The sequence below is a fragment of the Anabas testudineus genome, chromosome 23 (assembly GCF_900324465.2).
Source record: "Anabas testudineus chromosome 23, fAnaTes1.2, whole genome shotgun sequence".
NCBI classification, from domain to species: domain Eukaryota; kingdom Metazoa; phylum Chordata; class Actinopteri; order Anabantiformes; family Anabantidae; genus Anabas; species Anabas testudineus.
Genome location: NC_046631.1, coordinates 8,512,240 through 8,534,730, shown reverse-complemented (window position 1 = coordinate 8,534,730; position 22,491 = coordinate 8,512,240). Strand labels below are relative to the sequence as shown.

The 22,491-nt window shown below is 40.6% G+C and overlaps 1 protein-coding gene across 1 annotated transcript in view; it reads left to right on the top strand.

The window, feature by feature from the left end:
* The window catches only part of chchd3a (coiled-coil-helix-coiled-coil-helix domain containing 3a), a 53,996-nt gene that overhangs the window by 14,014 nt on the left and 17,491 nt on the right, over positions 1-22,491 (top strand). Inside the window, exons 5-6 of the mRNA XM_026363748.1 lie at positions 1,325-1,505; positions 16,813-16,896. Coding sequence (XP_026219533.1) covers positions 1,325-1,505; positions 16,813-16,896 — 265 coding nt within the window. The remainder of the gene's footprint in view (positions 1-1,324; positions 1,506-16,812; positions 16,897-22,491) is intronic.

The window sequence follows — 22,491 nt, the reverse complement described above, 5'->3', positions numbered from 1 at the left end:
ACAGGTGAGTGACAAATAACAATAACAAATCAAAACCATTCCCATTGATAGCTCAGTGAGTAATACTGCTACTACTAAAAAAGAAGAAACCCATGCCTGTTACCCCACGCTTCACAACCAAGATGATGCACTAAAATTACCATAATGAGCAATGAACGTACCTGATGAGGTTGTTAACGAGTCATGGTGTTCATGAACATCAGAAAAGGCTTTAACACCTTTTTAAAGCACAACTTAAGAAATAATGTCAACACAGAAGAAAAAGCCTTCCGATATGCCAACCTTTTAACTGCTGTGGTTAAACAGTGTTTCCACTCGGGAGCCATCATACAATAACTGATAAATTAACCGTCTAACAAATGATGAATCACAGATGGTTCTTTTGAAAGCGGCATTTATTTTCCTATCTGTGAAATACATCACACAACGAGTCTACATTCACCATCACTCTCAACCATCCGTCTTGTCATCAAGGCTATCTTTCAGGTCTCTCTTAGGAATTTCCTCAGGCAGAAGTGTATTAAGATCCTCACTGTGTTCATTCAGTCTCTTATAATTCACTGAGGCATGCACCGTTCTGTGTTTATTTTACCTTATCGCGAGTGTGATTCCTAGCAGAGGAAGACTTTCAGGGTTTCAGGGACGTTCCTCCTCTTCTCTAATCAAGCACGCTGTCGCCAAGTAGGAAGTGCGTTGCTAGGCAACTATGAGAACCCAGTGACAGGGTTCAAATGGTGGTCTTGTGTCTGCAGAGAATGTGCTGCTACTAACTATAGTTGAGCCACTCTTTATTAGAAGTTATTTGGAAATAATATAAGTTGATTTGAACTGTCTGATGGATTCTGACTGCGGTACATCCGGCTTTTTTACACTGGAGCTGAACATTTACCTTTCAGTGTTGATTGAGTATGACTTCTCAATGTTGGCCCTTCCTGCAACTGTAGAATAGACAGCACAAGGATGCATGGATGAATCTGACATTAAGATTGAAAATCAATATACAAGTATATTGGCCTATATCTATGGTTCATTAACACTGTAATTGCCTTTATGACCTTTTTAATTCTGCTGGGATACACACTACAGTGTAACATGCAGTACAACAGTAAAATGAATGTAGGTGGTGCTAGAAACACTCAGTGCACCATGCTATTGAAAGCATAACTTCACACATCAACAGTGTCATCCATTACACAGATAGCTGTAGAAGGAAAGAATGTACTGTAGTCCTGCACTGTTAGGTAACGCTACATATTATTATACCCTTGGTGCAATGAGTGTGGTGAGTGTATTAATCATGTGAAACTTTACTGACCCTCCACAGGCTTCATGCGGAGAAGGCCCGTGCATCAGCACAGGCTCATGCTGAGGCCCAGTCACAGGTCCAGGATGAAGTGTCAAGGATCCTGTCTGTGGAGCGGGCTTTAGCCAAGGAGAGCATCCAGCAAGCGGTTATAAGAGAGAGGATCGCCACTGAGGATGAGAAGCTCCGTGCCCAGCTCTTTGTAAGTCTGTCTTCGGCCAGCATTGATGTTCTGTATGGTAGCTACTGTGAACTCTGCTATCTCATTTTATCATGTCAAAGAATTTCACACCTTCAGCTGGTTCAAATGTGCACTACAATGTAAAAGACACTGAATATTTGAACCGTATGACCTTGAAAGCACAGACACACTGATGAGTCCCATTTTACATTAAGATATGTCCCATTTTATGTTCACACATTCCTGCTCTATCACACAGACACACTGAAGTGAACCTATTTGCAGTAATCAACAGGTCACAGTTCCAAATGTCACAGTTGTGAATGTGCATGTATTTCTATGAGCAGTAATTTATGGCAGTCTGGACACATATGCACACAAAATAACCACTTTTTATTTTCATAGGACAGTCTCTATATCATAGCTTTATCTACAATAATAATACAAACTCAGTTTCAATTCATTTTTTTTACAACACACAGTAAGTAAACATACTATTCATCCACAGTTAAATCTAGTAGTAATTTTTAGTTTTGTTTATCTTGGCCTGTTATATCGTAAAAGCTATCTTCATTTTGGGCAGCCTGTGTCTTTATTTTCTTTAAATTGTCCTTCTAAACACTGTCAGATGAGTGATCCTCAACACACATATAGGCAGCATATTGTTTTTTTTTTTAAAGAAAACAGATTTTCCCTGGAGTGTGGCTGCTGTTTACAAACCTATGCTGTTGATTATATAGCTCATTTCACACGCTCATTGCCATAATAGAAAAATGAATCATTTTGTTGAGAGAGAGGGAGGGAGAAGAAGAGGCGCGTTGACGTGATTCCACGCCGCAGGACAAGTGTATGAGGGATCCCTCATTTGGAACGGCGATCAAATCAAAGGAGGAAAAAAGGTGGGGAGAGAGACAGACATGCGGGAGGGAGACACATGATGTGATGTGTTTCTCCCTCTAGCATCTGTGTAGAAAGCTGTTTCAGCCATTTCTGTAATTTAATTTATCATGTTTTTCATAAGGAGGGAGACAGGACAAATGAGGGAAGGAGACAGTAGGATGGGAAGAAGGACAAGAATGTTAACACCTGCTCTGAATCTGTTATGTATGAAACAGCATAGTAGGTGGTGGGTGTTACTGAAGTGTCACAGAGGAAAGTCCTTGAGCCAGTCATTGCCTGCATCCTCCTGAACTACAAACTCACTGTGCTTGAGAGAACTTTTTTTCTCCTATGCCCTGTGAAGCTTTCGCTTGCAGCCCCAAGGCTAACCTAGGGCCATGAGCTGGCTTTGAATCTACAGATAGCACAGCACGCTGGTGTGGCTGCCGATTCAGTACAGTTGTTTAATATCAATTTAGCTGATTTTGACAACTTTCCAGTTTGTCGTGACTTTCTCGAACCTCACATTTGAAAATTGTGTGTCTGTCTGTGTGTGTACGTGTGTTCTTTCAATAGAATTCAACGGGTTATCAGTGGAGGAGCAGTGCCATTCACACAACTCGTGTAATTGTTGAGTCAGATGTTTCCACACAGTCACTGTTCTTTTCAACTGGGAATGGACGTTCTGTTTAAAAGGCAGCATCCTGCCTTAGATGGTCCCTAGTTGTCTTTTCACTTTGTGTGTTGTCAAACTACAGAATTGCACGCTACCCACAGTGAATGCATCTTTAATGAAACATAAAACATTTTTAATGGTCGGTGTGTGTGTGTGTGTGTGTGTGTGTGTGTGTGTGCGCGCGCCTTTTCATAGTATGAGAATTTCTTTTTAGTCAAAATTTAGATAATATCAAGGCCGACTCCTTAGAAATTTAACTTGAAATATAAAAACCTTTCATTCCCGTTTTACGAAGTATTTTAACTACTTTTAAGTACAAAACCCTTTGTGTACATGTTATATCCCATTAACACTGTTGTAAAGAACATAGACATCAGTAATTGGAAGGTGATGTTGCTTCTGATCGCTGAGCCTGAGGCAGAGTTGTGGTTTGCTGTAATAACCACATAATCTGGTGGCTGACGAAGGTTTCAGAGGTTATATGTTCAGTTTGTTTTCCATCAAACCTGTTAACACTTCATGTGTGTTCTTATTATTATTGCAGTGACTTTGCTTTGACAGTTTCCCTTTAGTTTGTTTTGATGTGAGCAGGAAGAGATGGTACCTCACAGTAACTGTAGAACTATAGAAACTATGAAAAGGCGAAAGTAAATGCTGTAACTATAGCTCAAAACCTGAAAGGCTGAAAGTTTTGTCCCACTCCCTAAGATACAGAGCACAAGCACTCAAGCTTGTAACTCAAGCAGTAGTTATAATACACAGGAATACGATTATTCTCCTTCCTGTCATGCATACTTGAGTTTTGTGTCCCTTGTCTCTTTGTGTGTTTTCATATACATCGTATGACTATTTTAGCTATGTCATATGGAATTATGAGCATGCTGTTACAATACTGTTTCTCTAAAACTAAACTTGCCACATAGTTATTTTTAATAAACATTGCACCGGCATCAAGTGTAGCCAGGGCCTTACGTGTTCCTACCACCCTGCTGTGAGTGCTTGTCCTTCAGGCTTTTGAACCACCAGTCACTCTCCTCTCCTGTCAGCTTGACTGGCAGTAGCCAGCTCGTCTACCAGTAATTGAAACTTCACAGCAGTCTAGGCGGGGGTTGTGCGCTGTCATTGTCGCTGGGCTCCTGTGGTTCTGTTTTCTGAAGGAAACATGTTCAGTGTTAGTGCTCACACATGTTCTGCCACTCAGGGGGAACTGCAGTAACCAAAGAGGGTCGCCAGCATACAGAAGGGGTTTATGCTTGTTGCGCAGCGCTGTATAAGAGTTCTGCATAGACTCATGTTTCGCTATATGAGCTATAGAAAAGATAGGAAACAAGCAGAAGCAATTACTACTTCAATTCTTGACATTTATTTGAGCCCTTGCTCCACAGTTATTAAAAAGTGGCAATGGAGGTTTGTAATGTGTTTGATATTTTTATACACAGCTTGGCCAAAACAACAGTCCCAAAAGCAGATAAGTAAAAGCCTTTCACTGGATAATTACTGCAGTGATGAATGCGTTATGTTCCAGATGATACCACCATGAAAGGCCAGGTTTTTCCATCAATGGATTTTGACACAGGCATATTCCCAGATGACAGAGCCAGGCTTTGTAAGGCTCAGATTGTGAAATAGTGATGATGATGCATCATTTTTACACATGGAACTGCCACTACAGAGTCCAGCCCTCCAGCTGGTCAGGTAGTGTATTTTCTCATGATGAGAAAAAGACACATTTTCTAGATTGCAGCTGGAAATAGCAGCTATCTTATGAAAATAAGAATAAGCATCAAGCTGGTCAAATTCACTCTGAAAGCATTAAGACTTTATGTTGTTATTATGTGGTTGTTCTGAATAATTTCTTGGTGAGTTTGATTTAATGAGTAGACCGTCTGGGGGAACTCTTATTGGTAACTTTGCATGGTCAAGTTAACCTTATCAAGGTATTACTTAGTCAAATGATTGCATCGTTACACACAAATAGACCCTTAATCAGATAACAGGTCAGTTAGCACTTAATTATCCAGCAGCATCAATTAAGGATTTGTGATTCCTTTTAGTGGAAAGCAGTTCAATGTAAAGTAGTGAAGATCTGTTGACTAAGATAGTACAGATATAGTCTTGTCTTTGTTTACTGTCAAATGAGAATTTGTGACACTGATATACTAGCCATCAACAAATTGTGTACGTAACTCTTCTATTCAGTCTACAACCATCTGTCAGTCCACACATCTGTGTTTTAATGAAATCATAGACTTCTGCTGTCCCCTCTTTTGATTTTCAACGACTTTGCTCCCTGCAGTGCCAAAGTGGCCCAGTGGCCAATCAATCATTGGCCACAGCGTCTCACCCAGACACAAGCTCTAACCCTGAGGCAGACTTTTCAATCAAACCCAGAGTCATCAATCTTTCCTAGCTCCAAACAGTGGCTTGGGTGGCTTCTACCTGGCAGCAATGGTTTTGTCTACTGTTGGCAAGTGGTCCAAAACACTTGATCAGATTTTACATTTCCTTTTTTCCTTCTTTATTTTAGACCTTAAGCTGATACTCTGATTAAATGTAACTATGAAATGTGACACGGTATATAAATATGTTACTGTGCATTATACTGAGAGGTGTTTCTTTTATGTAGTCTACCCCTATTCATATAAATAATGTGGACAGCATAATACACCTGTATAATGCAATGCACTTTATCCGAATACTGTAACCTTTATGAGGAACGGGTTTCTTTCATGCCTTCCACATACAGGTATTTGGCTTTATTTAGACATTGGCTGTTTTCATTTATTTAGAACAGATTGTCGTTCTCTTGAGCACCTGACCATTACAAATTCATACAGTACATACCTTAATAAACCTTTCTGTTGTGATTCTCAGCAGATTATAATTTAGAATATGGGCCTGTTTTTAGATGTGTTGAGAAAAAATACCAATGGAAAAAGACCAGGCATCAGTTAACATTAGCAGCTTTTTAACTTTTGCTTGAAGCTGTACTCACATAAAGACATAAATTACTGATATGGTGATGAAGTGCAATAAGGACAGAGTGCACCATGAGCATCAATCCAGAGCCTCGTTCCACCTATTAACTTTGTAGTTGTTTATCATGCTTTTATTGCTCCCTCTGTCTCCGTCTTTATCTCTTTTTCTCTCTCTCTCTCACACACACACACACACACACACACACACACACACGCACAGCGTGACGCAAACCCATTGCTAATGTGATGTTCCGTGATTTTTTTATACCACCTATGCTTTCACAGCAAGGGATAATACAGCGTACCAACAATGTTTGTTTGCTCCATACGCACACAGTCAGACACACACATACTTGTACATCCTGTCAGAGCTCCTGGAGAAAGTCAGTACCTACTTTTTCCTTAAACTGTGTTCCATTTGATGCTTGGCTTGCTTGAAAATTACTTTGGGTAAAGCCTTAACATTCGCCCACCTCTCCCCTCCAAACCCTGATCACCATAGTACTGGCTTCCCTAAAAACTGCAGTCTCCAGCAAATGTCCTGCTTCTTTGGGAATCTTGTGTACTTCAGTTGTGCGCTGTTGCACTTCAGATACAGACGACTGGACCTGGCTGATAATGGGCCGACAATTTAATTTCCCAGGTATTAAAGGAGACTTGCTGGTTTTTGAATTGTTGCCGGTTGGTGGTATTTGAAATGGTTAAAAAAAAAAAGAGAGCATTTATTTTTCTCTCAACTTATTATTTTTTCCCTCCACATCACAGATTGTAAGGGAAATTGAGGGGAGAAAGGTTCTTCGTGTCGTTTTACTTTTGAAAATAAAGAGGCCTAGTGGTACAGTGTGATTTACATATAGTTTGGATTTGCTCAGTTTGCCAAGTACAAATTTCATACTATTTCTAATTACAGCTCTCTGAGTAAGAGTAACCCCTGGCAGGGTTGATATAACTATATTTCAGAGTGCTGTCAGCCTGGTTGATTAATATGAAGTTAAAAGTGTTTTTTTTTCCAGTGTTTTTGCTCTGCTGATTCATTAAGTAGGATTACTCTAAAGTGATGTTGTATGGATCACAGGCTGTGCCCAAAACTGAAGGTGTTGATGTTAGACATGTACTTAACATGTACTGTGGAACACACACTGGCACTGACACTGATGTCTGAAGTCTGGAAACAGCCTCCATATCTGTTTACCCTACACCTGTCCTTTGCTGAAGACAGTGTACTGTGCTGTACTCTGTATTTTTATTTATCAATTCACCCATGACATACAATATTTGAGTCAACATTGAATGGATTTATTCTGTTACTTCCTGTATTCATACATGGACTTAAAGGGACATTAAATGGACTTTGTACTAGAGTACATGCAGGATAATGTCCATGACTGACTCTGATGTTTGCTTTCTTACATGCAGCCCACCCGAGTAATGTCTAGAGAAGTTCAGGCCATCAACGCATGTGTGAAAGCAGCTTTAGATAGAAAGTACGTAAGTGGCACTTGTACTCCAACATTATCAGAATTCCATTGATTGGCTCACAGGGGAGCAACAATTACATCTAACAAGCAGATACTAACCGTTCTGGAGGAGAGATGTAACTGTTAGGTCTAAGGAATAAAGTATAATTAATGATTTGTATACTGTAAGAGGGCAACTTGCTCACAGTGTAATATACAAACAGTAGCTGTTTTCATCTTTTTTCTCACTCCAACACTTTCTCCTGTCTCCTGTCTCTCTCTCTCGTGTTTGACGTAGTCTACTCACCATTCTTTACATATTGGTGGCCTTACCTCACCCCTGCCCAAGTTGTGACACCCACACACCGGGCCAGTATTAGGGTTAGACAGGAGGCCAGTCTCTAATTGGCAGGGCCTGTGGCTGGCACTCACCCTGCCAGCTAATTGGCACTGCAAGCGTCCAGTAGCAGGGCTGGGATACTGCGGTGTTTCGATTGATGGATGGATACTGGTGTCAGGAATGCTTCTTTCTGACAAGAGAGTCAAATTACTGCTTTAGCCTCACTGGGCAGTGCATGTATGCATGTTTTCATCCTGTGTTTGTTTTGGTCAAAACTTTATTTATCATTTTTGAAATGTCGTTACAGCTAAAGATACATACAGCAAAACGTTTCTTTTTCTGTACAAGCTTATTCCGTAAAGGTAATTCAATTTTAGTGCATCTTAGTCGTGTCAGTTTTGAACAGGTTTTAAGTATTTGCTCGTTTGACTGTGCTGTATATCTGTGATTTCTTAGCTTCTTATTTGTATTTATTTTCTAAATCTGACACCATAGAGAGAGAAACAAGTGTGTTGAGTTGCTTCAACAAAGCTATGTGTGTAGCTCAGCTCAGTTCAGTTCAGTAGATATGTTGGATATGTAATATGACAGGTAGTTCGTCCCTTTCTCTTTTCCTGGTCTTGCTCTGTGTTTTCTCTCTTGGCTCTGACAGGAGAGTGGTATTAATGGGGTTCTATGGAAGGCAACAGTCGGCTCAACTAATAGTGCCAGAGGGAGAGATTTTGATTGAATGATGGAAAAACTTAAACATATGGAGATAGCGAAGAGGAAAGGGGACCCAAGAAGCCCTTGAGCATCAGAAAATTTGGATGAGATATAGAAGTGATGAGAGAATGGAAAGATAAATGATATGGGGAGTACATGGAGGTGTATTGAAACAACAGACCAGAGAGAAAATGATATTGATTTACTGAGCAGTTTTCAAAACAGGGTTACAAACTCCAATTAGGAAACAGATCGATCGAAAACAGCTCTTGTATAAAAAAAGTGTAAACTTTAAACAAAAGCCAAAAAACCTGAAAGGAATAGTAACAGCATAGCACTGTATCTGCAAGCAGGAATAATTTTAGAGGAATAGATACTCATTGATGGGATTTGAAATAGAGGTGGAAAGGATAATGGAATTTAAATATAAATAATATACAGTATAAATTAAGCTAAAGTGTGATTTAGGACAGGAAATCAACACTGAAGTGGATCTTACCTGTTTATCCCATTAAACCTAGATATAGGCTTAGATATTTAGTTTGCCTTGTACCTTATTGTCAGGATAAAAGTGCCAGATGACTAAGTGATAATATAATTTAAGCGTAAGGAAAGGGAAAAGGCATATAATGAGCCAAAGAGGATGGTCAATTAAAGGTGATCCTGGTTCTTCTGACATGGGCTTGAATGACAGAAGCACCACTTCCAGCTTCATCAGACCTTGGAACATAGCCTCTTATTTAAACATATGCTTAAGCATACACACATGCGGTTGGAGCTATCCTTAAGGTCCAATGTCAGCGACATATGCTGATGGTTAGGGGCTTTTTTCCCTGTATGTCTTCCACTTTTGTTTTCCCTTCTACATTCCTCTCACCTTCTTTTAGCTATGGGTTGTTCCTGCTCTCTTCCCGGCTCACTTTGCTCCCCAGAGGCACCTACTGTCCACAGGCAATACGCCTCTCTCGACTCTCAGGTCATTCACTGTGTCCTTTGCTGTCAAGGAAAGGCATTTGGTTTTTGTGTCTAAACGCGAACTAGCATTTTCCGCACTTTAAATCTGCCACCTTCTGCTCCCTGTATTCTTTGGTGTGGGTTTTACAATGGAAATAAAACACAATCCTGAATTGTGAAAGTTAGTTAAATAAATATTTTTATATGTCTGCATATATCTTCTTGTTTTGAATATCTTGTCTTGTATGGACAAGATCACCATATTCTTCTTGTCTTGGAAACACTTGTTTCTCGTTCTTCCTTTTACATTTATGTAATCGTACATCTCTGTGTGTATAAGCACCAAACCATGTTCTCCCCTCCTTTGATTCTCAGGCTTTTTGTCTGCATGTTCCTATTGTTCTCTTAGCATGCCCTCTGTTCCCATCTTGGCTGAGACTACTTCCATACATGCCCCCCGTGTCTTGGTAATGAACCCACAGCTCTTCATCTCCCCTTCTTCTTCCCCTGTGTGTTGGACATGACAGATGACTGGGGACCTCCAGAGGTTTGCTCCCCAGGGCTCTAGATAAAGGCAGCTCCAACCACAAGATGATCAATCAATCAGTTTACACCGCAGGTGCCTGATCAGCCAATTAATCAATCTCTGAGCCAGCAGATGTTCTTGCTGTCCCTCAGCAAAAGAACTGGCGCTAGAGTGGTGGAGATGGTGTCTCCAACAAAGGCCGAGGGGCTCGAAGTGGGAGTTAAAAGGAAAAGTAATTTTTCATGTTTCTACCAGGATTTCAACCTTTGTGCGCTCAATAGGCCCATTTGTTTTCACTACAGGATCATTTATTTCACAGCTTTCCTATGTTATTCCCTTCACTTAAGTCCTAATGCAGGAAGTATAGTCCGAGTTATCTAGGCTTATGATTATTAACTGCACTGTGTATTGAATAAAATACTTCATTTTTGAAATATACAGACTTGAGAGGAGTGCAAGAAAGTATATTCCCCTGTCTCAGCATCATTTAGGCCAGCTGGTTCAGATCAAGCCCTTTGTTGACCTCTGTTCACAGTCAATGAGCTGCAGACTCCACAAGGACACTTCATTTTAATGCTCCCTTAAACAGCCACAGTTTAAGATACACGCCCAAACAGTGAGACACCCACACGTACTACCTACACGTCTTGGCCTTTTGGTCCCTGCTCTGGCCCCTTAGTCCCTGTCCTGGTCAGGTCACTCCTTTGACCCACAAGGTCGTTGAATCATTACTCAACGTGCCAAGAGATCCCCGGGGAGAGTAATTCTGTCTGCAGCCTGTAGCGTTGATGTCTTTCTCTACAAGGATAGCTCATGTGTCAGTCATCTGAACAAGATCAAGTCAAGTTACCAACGTTTTCTAAGGTGTAATTAGAAATGACAATCTTGATGAATAAAAATCATGTGATCAGTTCCAGTTCCACTAACAGTTCTCTAGAAGAGCTTTCTTATTATGTTGTGACAGGGCAGCCATACTGTCCAGTTTCAGAGCAACTTTAATTAAATTGACTACAGTAGATACAGGCTTAGTGCTGTAGTTTGTTAGAATCATTTCCTTCACATTCACACACCGTCAGCTGTCTGTATGTGTGAATAAGTGTTTGACAGTGTGTTTGTCCTCTAGTGTTATCAGTCAAGGTTAAGCTCGTTAACTGACCACTCTATATCTGACACAATCACATTGCCCACAACCCTACAACCTCCTATGGAGACTAATAGCTAGCCTTGAACCTAAGTGTTATTGCTGTGCAGTAAAACATTGTGATGCTAATTAACCATCAAAACACAGTGGTTTCCAATGGAGTTTTACAGCTACTGCTACCAGGACTTATGCTTTATTAGTGACTCTAAGGGTAATGCGTAACACTGCCAGTAAGTCCTGCCTTAGATGATATCATTTTACACTCCCATCACTTAGATTTGATGTACCAGTGATAGCTTTTGAAGATAGAGTTGCAGTGGTGTTAGAGACAGTTCCAGGATGATTGGTGAGGGAGACGAATGTCTAAAACCGAGTTTGAATGAGCTTTGTAAATTTTTGTCTCTATATGCAAAAAAAGTAAAATATTCAGGTATTTTTCATGACTCCCCCCCCCCCCTTTTTTAAAATATTCATATAAAAGTAAAAAAAAAATAAAAATTCCAGTCTCTTGTCATTCTTATTCTTTCCACATACTGACCCATGTTTCTCCCTCCTTTTCATCTTCTCTACCCCCTTCCCTCTATCCATCTCTAACCTCTAACATAATACAGACACCTCTGCCATGCCAATTAACACCCGAGCACGGTCACATTGTGCTGCCCTTTGACCCTCCTCTGCCTGTCGGAGCACATAGGACCTGAGGCCCTTGGCTTCAGTATTAGTTTGTCACTGCGCCCTGTCGCACAGGTCTGTGATAGATGGGCCCGACTGAGGAGCTCTGACCCACCGTGCTGCAACACTCACTTGGATGATGTGAGGGAGCATTGATTATGATGCTACTTGTGACAGGGGTGAATCAGGGCTGAGCTTATGGTGGCAGTGGGAAGACAAAGGAGCCGAGGTTCCATAAACCGAGGTTATGGATGAGGTGCTGTTGGTTAATGTGATGAGATTAGATTTTTGCTTTATTGATCATGTCAATTCACAACATTATTTTCATCTAGAATGATTTTGCATGTAGTCAGCATATAGTGTAATGGATAATTCACCATTACCATGAACACCATATTACATAGGTCTGGACCACTGATGTGACATAAGAAATTAAACAATGAAACAATTTAAGAAGGAGCAAGGTGAAATTTAGAGACCTGTTAAAATTGCAATAATTGATGTAGACATGTTATGGGATATAAGTGAATAAGGCAGGACTGAAGTCCTTCCTCTGACAGTAGTCACTTAGTTTTTTAATAGTTCTCGTCACAGTGCTATAGTTTAGACTTGGTTAGGGTTAGGTTTAGGCTCATAATTATTTGGTTAAATATAGGGAATATGGTGGGGTTGTCTGTGTAGCCTGTGCAGACTTTTATTCAATATCATTATAATATGACTTCCTTCTTTGCCCTCATCAAGATTCCTTCAACAGCTTGAGGGCTTTGTAACTTGAATGTAAATATGTAACACACTATCAGTGTAAATAAAGTAGTATTTTATGGCAAGCAGACTTATCTGTGGTCTCACACAGTATATACACATACATATACTACACATGCAGTTGTTTGGCAGGAGTTATTTTTGTATGTGTCCCTTTGAATTCTTTAAAAGAAAGGGGAGAAAGTCAGAGAAGACTTTAAACAAATAAGCAGGTGTGAAAGAAACTTGAGTATAAGGGGAGCAAATCAGCGAGAGAACAGGCGGTGGGTGAGGGGTTGCCTGACACAGCAAAATCCACCTGTTTTTCATCCCTCATCCATCCGCTTCTCCTGTTCTCCTCCCCTCCTCTCCGTCTCCCTTGCTTCTTCGCCGCTCTCACTCCCAGCTCAAACTGCGGCAGTTGGCTAATTAAAAAACATGGCTGTTCTTAATTATTCAGCGGCTGGCTAATTGATATTCACAGAGGCGTTCACCTCGCCTAAACGATCCGTTTAATCTGACCACCACGGTCTCGCAGCCGCTTGTCACCCTCAACCATTGTGCTACTGTATTTAATAAGAGACCAGGGGGAGATGGATACCAGAAGGGCAATGTAAAAGTTGGCTGTAGATGTTAATATGGGTTCCTGGGCTACTAAATAACAGTGTGTGTACTCTGAACCGTGTGGGAGAGTGTTGTTGTGAATGTTTGTATTTTTACAAAGCTTTTGTTTTTTTTAATGTCAAGGGTTGCTGCACAGGAAAATTAGACAGAGTTAGGTTGTATTAGAATTAATGAATTGGACTTGCAAAGTTTAGAAATTCCTCATATAACTAAAATCAGGAAAACATGAGTGTGATTGTCATTCTTTTTTTAACATAAGAAAACATTATCATTACACATTAAACTAGAAAATTGTACTGTGAACTGTGTCCAGGCAAAGTTTCACTAAGTCTGAAAAATGCAGCTTGCTCACAGTGTTGAATGCTCATCTGTCTACAAATGTTTATTAATTGGCCAGTGTGAGTGCAGACATTGACCTATGTTGATTAATTAGAATTATCAAAGATCTGCCCGATTAATTGTCGACTGCTAGTTTTAATAAGCTGTGCTAAAAGGCAGTGGGAACAAAGCCCAGCAGCCTCAGGTGTCCCCCTTTTTTCTGTTTCTGTCACTTCCTGTTCTATGTGATCATTTTCTCTCTTGAACTTCTTCCTAAAGTTATACAGACACACTTGGCTCAGGCTCCATGTCCCATCTAACAGCCAGTTCTCCATTCTTGACACCTCCAGTGATAAATCACCTTTTATTGTCCTCTCTTCTTATCTGTCGGGGCTTTCTACTCTCAAGTTCACTTCCATTTTCCAGCCTTATCCTACGCTTCTCTTCTTCTTCCTCCCCCATGCCTTCCCCAGATCACCTCCTCCACCCGCGACCACCTCTTCATTAGAGGAACAAAAGGTGAATGGGCAGAGGTGAAGTCTGTCCCATTGTTTGGCCTTTAGTATGATTAGATTATCTTTAAAGTCTGCTGAATGGGGTTAATCAGTTGGAAGTAATCCCTGTGTGTCTGGGCCTCTGTGTGTCGTCAAAGAGGAGGGCCAACCTGCTTGCATGGAAATTGAACACATGCATGGGTGCATGTACATATACATAGACACACACACACACACACACACACAGCAAAAAAGAGAAAATCCCTGGGTGCACATTTCTGTCACAACCTCTCCTCTTTTAATGACCCCTTTAGTCTCGCCATCAGCACACATTTATCTTTGCACCCGCTCTCTCTGGGCACAGCTGCTCCGGCTGGTGTGAGCATGTGCATATGTGTATTTGATGATGTGTGCATTTCGGATCAGTGTCTGAGCTGTTGTTTGTGTCTGTGTGCATCTTTTGTCTGTCTCTGCAAAGCTAAACTCTTTAGTCACCACCTATCAGCGTAACATTGAGTTTGGACACACTTGTGACAGTACACAACCCCCAGCCAATCCCGTCGTCTGTTCCCCTCCATCCCTTTTCTCCTCATCCTAAATTGAGCTGTTGGTGGGAGACAGTTTTTTGGCACCTCTTCCAATGTAATTCAGCCACTCAAAAACTTTGCCATTTGCCTCTATTGCACACTTATAATACATTTAAAGGTCATAATAGTTCTACTAAAAGGGTACTTACGACGTTCTTTTATGGGTGAACTTCAGGGTTTCTTCACCCACTGCTGTCAGTGATGCTAAAGTGGAACTTTCCATCATGACTAGCAGGCAGTATGCATTTTAGTGTAACACTGGCCACACAATAAAACTTCGGATTGGAAAGGGGGAACAATGATAACAATTATCTGACCGCATCAATAAGACTGGCTAATGTTAGGTTGTTCTGAGTACAACAGCAGCAAATTGATGACGCTGTCAGGAATGTGATGAAGTGGTGTTCAAAGGTGGCATAATGTGTGTATGCAGGTAGTTGCCATCATTCTTTTTTTTTTTTGTCTTGTGTTTGGTGGGTAAGCTCGGGGCATCCTCGTGGCTTAAAACTTCCCTCAGTCATCTCATGCAAAGACAGTCCCTCTTCACAGCTCCTCACCACAATGCACAGAGCACAGAGCTCTGCCTGCAGCGCATTAAGTAGCCAAACACAGATGGTTATCAGCGTAGTAGAGATTGGATATATTTCTCTCTATACACTTCTCTTCCTACTCTGTGTCCTTTGACATTCTGTAGTACTTAAGGAAAAAGATTCAATGGTCCAGCTGCGTGGCTGCTTTCCATAGAAAGTTTTAACATATGTACCAGTGCATGTGTGAGAGAGGAGATGGAGAGGGTGGAGTGTGAGTATTCAAGCAGAACAATGTGGCAGCCAGTCACCCCTAGCTTCTGAATACTAAACCTCTCCAAATGTCACTTTGAAGAAGTTGGATGAATCAGTGCCTCTTTACACTCTTTCTCCTTCTCTCTCTCTCTCTTGATTTCTCTCAATGCTTCCCTTATTCAGGAGATTGGACGTAAGGTAGGTTGCAGGTTTTTACCATCTCCAAGACTCTGAATGATTTCTGAGTCTTTGACATGTTACATTTTTCTTTCCACTCGGTATTTTACCTTCTCTATATTTTGATTATCCTTTGTTGCAGCTCTCTTGCTCTAAATGCTTTCTGGAGTATATATGGCTGGATGATTTCAAGTTGTTTCTGAAGACTTATTAACAGAAAGGAACAGCAGTACAAAATGCTTTTGGTTGGGTCCTAAAATTTACTGGAGACCAGAGAGGTCATAATTCTTCTCCTTTTCCCCACCGTTTGGTGTTTTATTGCTCTTTTAATCTAGTTTAATTTTATTTAACACTACAGAAACAGCATTCAGCATTCAGCATTTACGATCGCCACCCCATGCACCACCACTCATGTGCCAGCACAGAGTATACTAAGCCAGCAGTGAGCAATGCTATGCCAGTGTACCCTGTACGGTGTTTATTTACACCAGTCAAATCACACATAGGCAGTTTATGACGGTGTTCATATGCACACAAGGAAATGAACAGCAGTCAGAGGTGCCGTCCCTGCATGCTCTTTTTAGGCAGAGGCGTAGTGGTATGACGACTGAATCAATTCCTACTGTTGTTGGTATGTGCAGCTCTGAAAAGCATTGTCCTGTTTGTGAGGACTTTTATAGAGAGAAATAGATTTTTAATCCATAGTTCTCTTTCAATTTGAGTCACTCTCCCTCTTTTCAAATGTTTGTTTTTTGGGGTTTTTTTTTAACTGTGGTAGCAGATGCATCCAGGTCTTATCTGCTTTGTGTATCACTCAGAAAGTCAGCCGTACATTTAGTCAAGGTCACAGTAGAAGGGAGCACAATGGAGATAGGTAGGCTGGCTAAATATATACGCCAGACTATGGTGCTTGTCCATACTGAGAACTGATGTTATCCTCTTGGCCTGATAGCAGTTTGTCTGAAGATTTAACACAAGAGGTCAAAGAAGATCACACAGTACCTGCCAAAGCATGACCAGTCTCACACACGTCTCACTTCCTTTCTGAACGTTAAGGAAGGTGTGCACATATTCCTGCATGCTTACAGACACAACACATACTCACATAGCTTCTGTCTCAGCTTTATATGAACTGTTTAAGTTGTCAATATGGGAGTTGACAACGCTCCACACTCTATAAATAACGGGTTTTCTTCTCTTCTTTGTGTGCATGTGTGTATGGTATGCTTCATGTGGTATGTGTGCATTGGTATGTATGCACGTATGTGTGTGTTTAGGCCAAGCAGCTAGAAGCCAGAGAAGCTGACCTAAGGAAGCAGGACACTTTCTACAGGGAGCAGGTGGCCCGTCTGGAGGAGAGGGTAAGAAAAGGTGGCACCATTTACACAAAAAAAAATGGACTTGACAAATATAAATGCATAATCTAACCCACACCACCTAGGTAATTCATCTTATGATAATGTGACTTTTATAACTGTTCACTGTGTTTAATTCTTAACCAAAAATGGAGAAGCACATATACAGATGCCAGATTTTTTTTAAATAGAAACCAACCCATAATGTAACAGACAGGGTCCAGCAGGCAAGTCGCTAATTTCATCATTCCAATTTTTTAAAACATACCAGCTTACCACTGGAGGAGTATTCATGGCTTAACCCTGTTAATATAATATGCAATTATTAGTAAGTTCAGTAGCATACATGGAAACACGACTACCATCATGCACACAGAGGTGCAGACAGATGCATGCACATATTTCAGCCATCATACACAGTGAGCCCAGTCACCATGAGGCTCAGCCTAACTACAGTGTCATATTATTTTCTCTTCATCCTACTGCCCCACTGTTTGTATCATCATCCTTCAACTTAAACTCTGCATGCTTGCCCCAGCGTGGTGTATCTCTCTCTCTCTCTAGTTGTCTCTTTTCCACTCTTTTGCCCCCATTTTTCTAATTTTCACCCTCCATTCCTTCACCTGAAGGACAGAGGGTTAAATCACATTCATCCCTGCGTGTGTCCTCCTTTGCCTGAAAATGACACTACCCTGATGTTTGTTGCCAAATCAGTGCCCTATGGAGGGTGACAAGGGTCAGCTGCCATGTTTAGCGCTCTTCTAATGGCAGCTCCATGCTGGTCCCAGTGAGAGATGCCTGCAAGGCAGGGGACCAGGGTCAAATGCCCCACTAAAGTCTGGTAAAAGGGACGCCCTCATGCTGCTCTGAAATCGTACGTGTATCTTAGGAAGGATGCAATGCCCTATTTAATGTGCTTAAAATGACACCTTCATGCTGGGAAGGAGTCTTCTCCCCTTTGGAGAGTGTGAAAAGTCAAATGCCCTCTATAGAGAAAGCTAAATGGAAATTCCATACTGTTATGAAGCCAGATATTTATTGTCCAAAAAAGAGGCAGTTGGATATTCTTTTCCTCAGAAGCCCACATGAATGCAGTGTGTAAAATATCATATCTTTTATCTAGTTCATAATTTATTATTTTTTGTAGATGATTTAACAGCAGCAGACTTGTAATAATTCACTATTGCAGTAACTATGCTTGTTTAAAATTTATAGTGTGGATGTGCTAGTCCCCATTATGCACAAGACAGTCTCCCTCTGGGTCAATAAAGCTTGCAAATGTTCTCTCCTTCACTGAAGATGAACTCTTAAGCCGAGGTAGTGGTCAGTAATTGGAAGTGCATTGGTTTGTAAATTTTTGGTTCAGCAGCCGAGAGGAGAGGAGGCCGTTTACTTCCTTCAGGAGAATGTGATTGACGGGTCATTTTCTAGAAAGCTATAACTTACTTACTATACTTATTCCTGTTTTTGCTTTAGAAAGTTAATTGCTTGGCAAAGAAAAACAATGATATAAAGATGACTTTTTACTTCCACAGAATCATCCGTACCACTGACCTCACTTCTAATTTCTGTGTTCATGTTGCACTGTTGGATCGTTGGCTCTTTCATACTGTATTGGAGCAAATTTGAGTTTATCATCACCTTTAGGCACTTGCCACTTATTAGCCATTTTGGCCTCCGGTCAATATTCCTTACATCAAATTGTCAACAAAGCACCGTAGAGAGAGACAGAAGATTTAGAGAGAGGTATGGACAGACGACAGGTAAAGAAATACTGCGCTGTAGACAAAAGCTAAAAGCAAAATAAACAAACAAAAAAAACCTAAAGATTCAACAAAATTCTCTTTTTCTATTACATAATAGAAAAAGAGAAGATACCAGAGAAAGTATCACAAGTAATTATAGCATCTAAGTGATTTATGAGTGAGTTATGAGAGATTAAGAGCAAGAAAAAAACAAAAGTAAAAGAAAGAGATGACGAAAGTGTGAGAAACTGGGAGCGTGACACGCTGCAAAGGTCTGTGAAAATGTACATGGATTTATTTATTGATTTATGTGCAAGAAATTTATGATGAATTAATAATATATCCAAATCACTTTACCCTGAATATCTGCACACATGAACAATATTTTAGTTTGCAAATGATTATTTTATTATTTATGGCCTGTGGAGGCACAACACAACAGCAGTGGCGATTATGTGTGTGCTGTGTGTGATGGTGTGTGACCCTGAGTGGAGATCGTGTGTGTAACTGAGGATCAATGGTGGGCATATTGCATGTTGCCCCTATTGCGTAGAAAGCGGCTTGGGACTCCATAGGGAGTGCAGTTTGTTTGGACTGTGTTAATAACGTTCCCTTTTCTTGTTCTGGCTACAGCACCCCATTTGGCACTCAGTCCAGCCTCTTTCACTCCCGGTTCTCTTTGTCCAACATAAGCCCAGCAGTGTACAAAACAAAATTACTTTTGGCATGTTCTGTCACTGTGTACTCCCTGACATTCCCACTTGATTAATAGCAAATAAGCTCAATACATAAGGACAATACCAAGAACAAATTTACAGGAAGATGCCGACATACAGCTAAGCAAAGAAAAGCAGCCATGAACATATGTATCCATGTGGGGCTCAGATTATTACTTTACTCTGTTTATTAAGGGTTTGTAGATGGTTGTTTCTGTGCTTTGCATTCATTGTAAGTAGAGGTGTTTAAAGTACACAAGTATCAGCCTAGAAAAATAATTATATGCAGGACCAGTTGAATGTGGTGCGTGTGGTGGGCATTACACAAAACTATAGTTCTCAGTTATCAGTCTGTCACACTGTAGCTATCACATCCCAGTGCTACGTCTCTTTTTGGTGGCAAAGCCTCAGTTTTCCTAGCACAAACGCACCAAATTAGATTTCAGTCGGAGTGAACTGCCAGCTTAATATTATCTCCCATCACATTCTTCACCCTTCCTCCATTCCTCCCTTTACCTCGAGATTCCTCAGCGTCTTGCACACCAGCAGAAAGCGGCAGAGGAGAGCGAGAGAGAGAATGTAAGGCGGATATATATTACACGTCTGTTCCAATCCAACATGGCCATTCATCAGTGGGGCTTCCACTGACAGGCCATCACGAGGCTCCCAGACAGCTCAGCCTGCTGCCTCTGCTGCTGCTGTTCATTGGGGCCACAACTACCAAATAGCCCCCTGAAAACAATATCTATATATTTATTACATTTTCACTCAATACCTGCCCTGCTGTAAAACAATCTCATATTTAACAATCAACTTGCCGTTTTTTCTTTCTTTTCTTTTTTTTTTTTTGGACCATGTCTCATTCCAGCCCTCCCTTTGCACATCAGTCTCTCTGTATCTGTCCCTTTTCAGCTTTTTTTTTTTGAATAGTGTTTTTTTTTTTTTCTCAGCATGCCTCAATTTCATTTTTTTCGGAGGGGATTTTTCTTCTCTTTTTTGCTATCTTTCTTTTTCGCATTGTATATCGATGAAATTGGATTTTTCTGCTCTCCCATGGAGGACAATCACGGCAGCAATTGCCATCTCATAGCAAAGTTCCACAGCACTCTGAAAGGAAGAAATACAGGGGAAAGAGCATTAAAAAACAGTAATGGCTTCTCTCTCTGTCTCTGACTTGGTATCTTCATTTCTGTCTCTGTCATTTCAGAATCTCTCTCCTTGTCAGTTTTTTTTTTTTTGCCTTGTCTCTGGAGGCTGGAGCTCCAATTTGAAGTGCATGTGTGTTAAAGTTAAAATTTGAAAATGAGAACAGTTGTTTGTTTCTCGCCTTGCTACTGTATTATAAGAATAAAGATGTTTTAGGATTAATCTTTAACCGTGAAGCAATCAATATAGTGTCTCCGGCTCTGCTGGTTGTATAAGTGGAGACGCAGTAATCCGGAGTGAACACATGGCAGCGTGCTGTAGTGTTGAATTATTGTGTCTGAGACTGTTTGCTGTTATAGCCGCATGATGGGATTCACAGGGATTTAACTGGAAGTCTTTTCATGGTGATTTTACGGCAACAGAACAGCATGTTCATTTATAAAAAGGAAATAAACTACAACAGTAAGGCTCTGCAAGATAAAATAATGAATGCTGAGACACAACTTTTGAAATGTCAGCTTATAGGGCTCAGTTTTGGTTCAACCTAAGTCCCAGAGATTTAGTTTCAAGTAATACATTTCTGTAGGCCACAGGTGTGGGTGTTGTATCAGTCTGTCCTCGTGTACAGAATCAGTGGTGCATACATTTCGTTTACGGGATAGGTTGACAAGTTTGTCTTAAAATGTTAGTCAAGTTCCCACATTTTATGACCAGGTTTTGGTAACTTTAACTATCCCTCCTTTTCATACAGCCAGCAGCTGGTTAACGTAGCTTTGCACAAAGACTGCAGACAGGCGGTGATTAAATTGCTTATTCCACCTGAACTATATGAAACACTGCCTCAGTTATTGTACTCTGCATGTGATAGTTTTATTTGGCCACATTTTGAAATAAATCTTTCACAGATTTCCGTTTGGGTGAATCAAATTTAGTTTGTGGCACTCACAGCATTGAAAATTACTTGTTAGTGAAGATCAGTTTGTCTTGTTTCTTTGTAGAATCTACCGCTCCTGTATTTCATTTTACACTTCCACTCCAATTACAGCGTGAATTTTTACTTTGCATCTTTTGAGCAGGTGTGGTTATAGGTGTCGGTATGTTGTTGTGGAAGTTAACTGCAAATTTTGACAACTTGATGTCTTATCTGTTTGTTTGTACCCTCAAAGCCAAACCTTACAACATCTCGTTTGTTCTATGGATGCAGAATTTGCTCAATAACATTAATCTCTTTAATTTCTTCATGAGCAAGTCAGTGAGTCACACAGTTGATGTCTTATTTTATTTTATAGTTCCTCAGAACCATAATGTTGGCCATGGTGGGGTTTCTCACCATCTCAGCCCTCCTGCTCAGCGGCAGATAAGAGAAATAAGCCATCAGCACAGGGAGTCATTTGTTTTATTCATTAAAAATTGTAGGGCTTTCTCTAAATTGAGCTGGAGCCTGTGTTTGGGTGCAGCTTCTATCTTCTCCGTATCGCTGCAGCGCATTAGCTGTAATGACTTAATTTGTCTATGACACCCCCTACCAGCATTATGTTTGGCTCCAGATGAGCTAAAAATCTAGTGGAAAACAAATAAACAGGGTAAAAATGAACACCAGAAGCATTTTATCCAGGAGATTGTAGATAGTCACTTCCAGATGAGAAAATACACAGCACCAGGTTCCTGCGGCGTCACAGTTCTGTTCATCCATTGGCAAAGAGTTGCTCAGCAGTGATCAAAAAGCATATTTCTGTGAAACATAAATCAAGGTTGAGTTTTACAGCCACTGAAAAGATTTCATTTTGGTCAAGGGAATAATGTTTTTAGGGGCACTGAGCATGGTCTCCTTTCTCTGGTCTAATAAAAGGTCAGGACTACAATCACAATTTGAGACCACTCAGTAATCACACAAATTGCACGCTTCTCTGTCTGTTGAGGAGAGTGTGTTTTTGTGTGTGTGTGTTTTTGTGTGTGTGTGTGTGTGTGTGTGTGTGTGTGTGTGTGTGTCACTA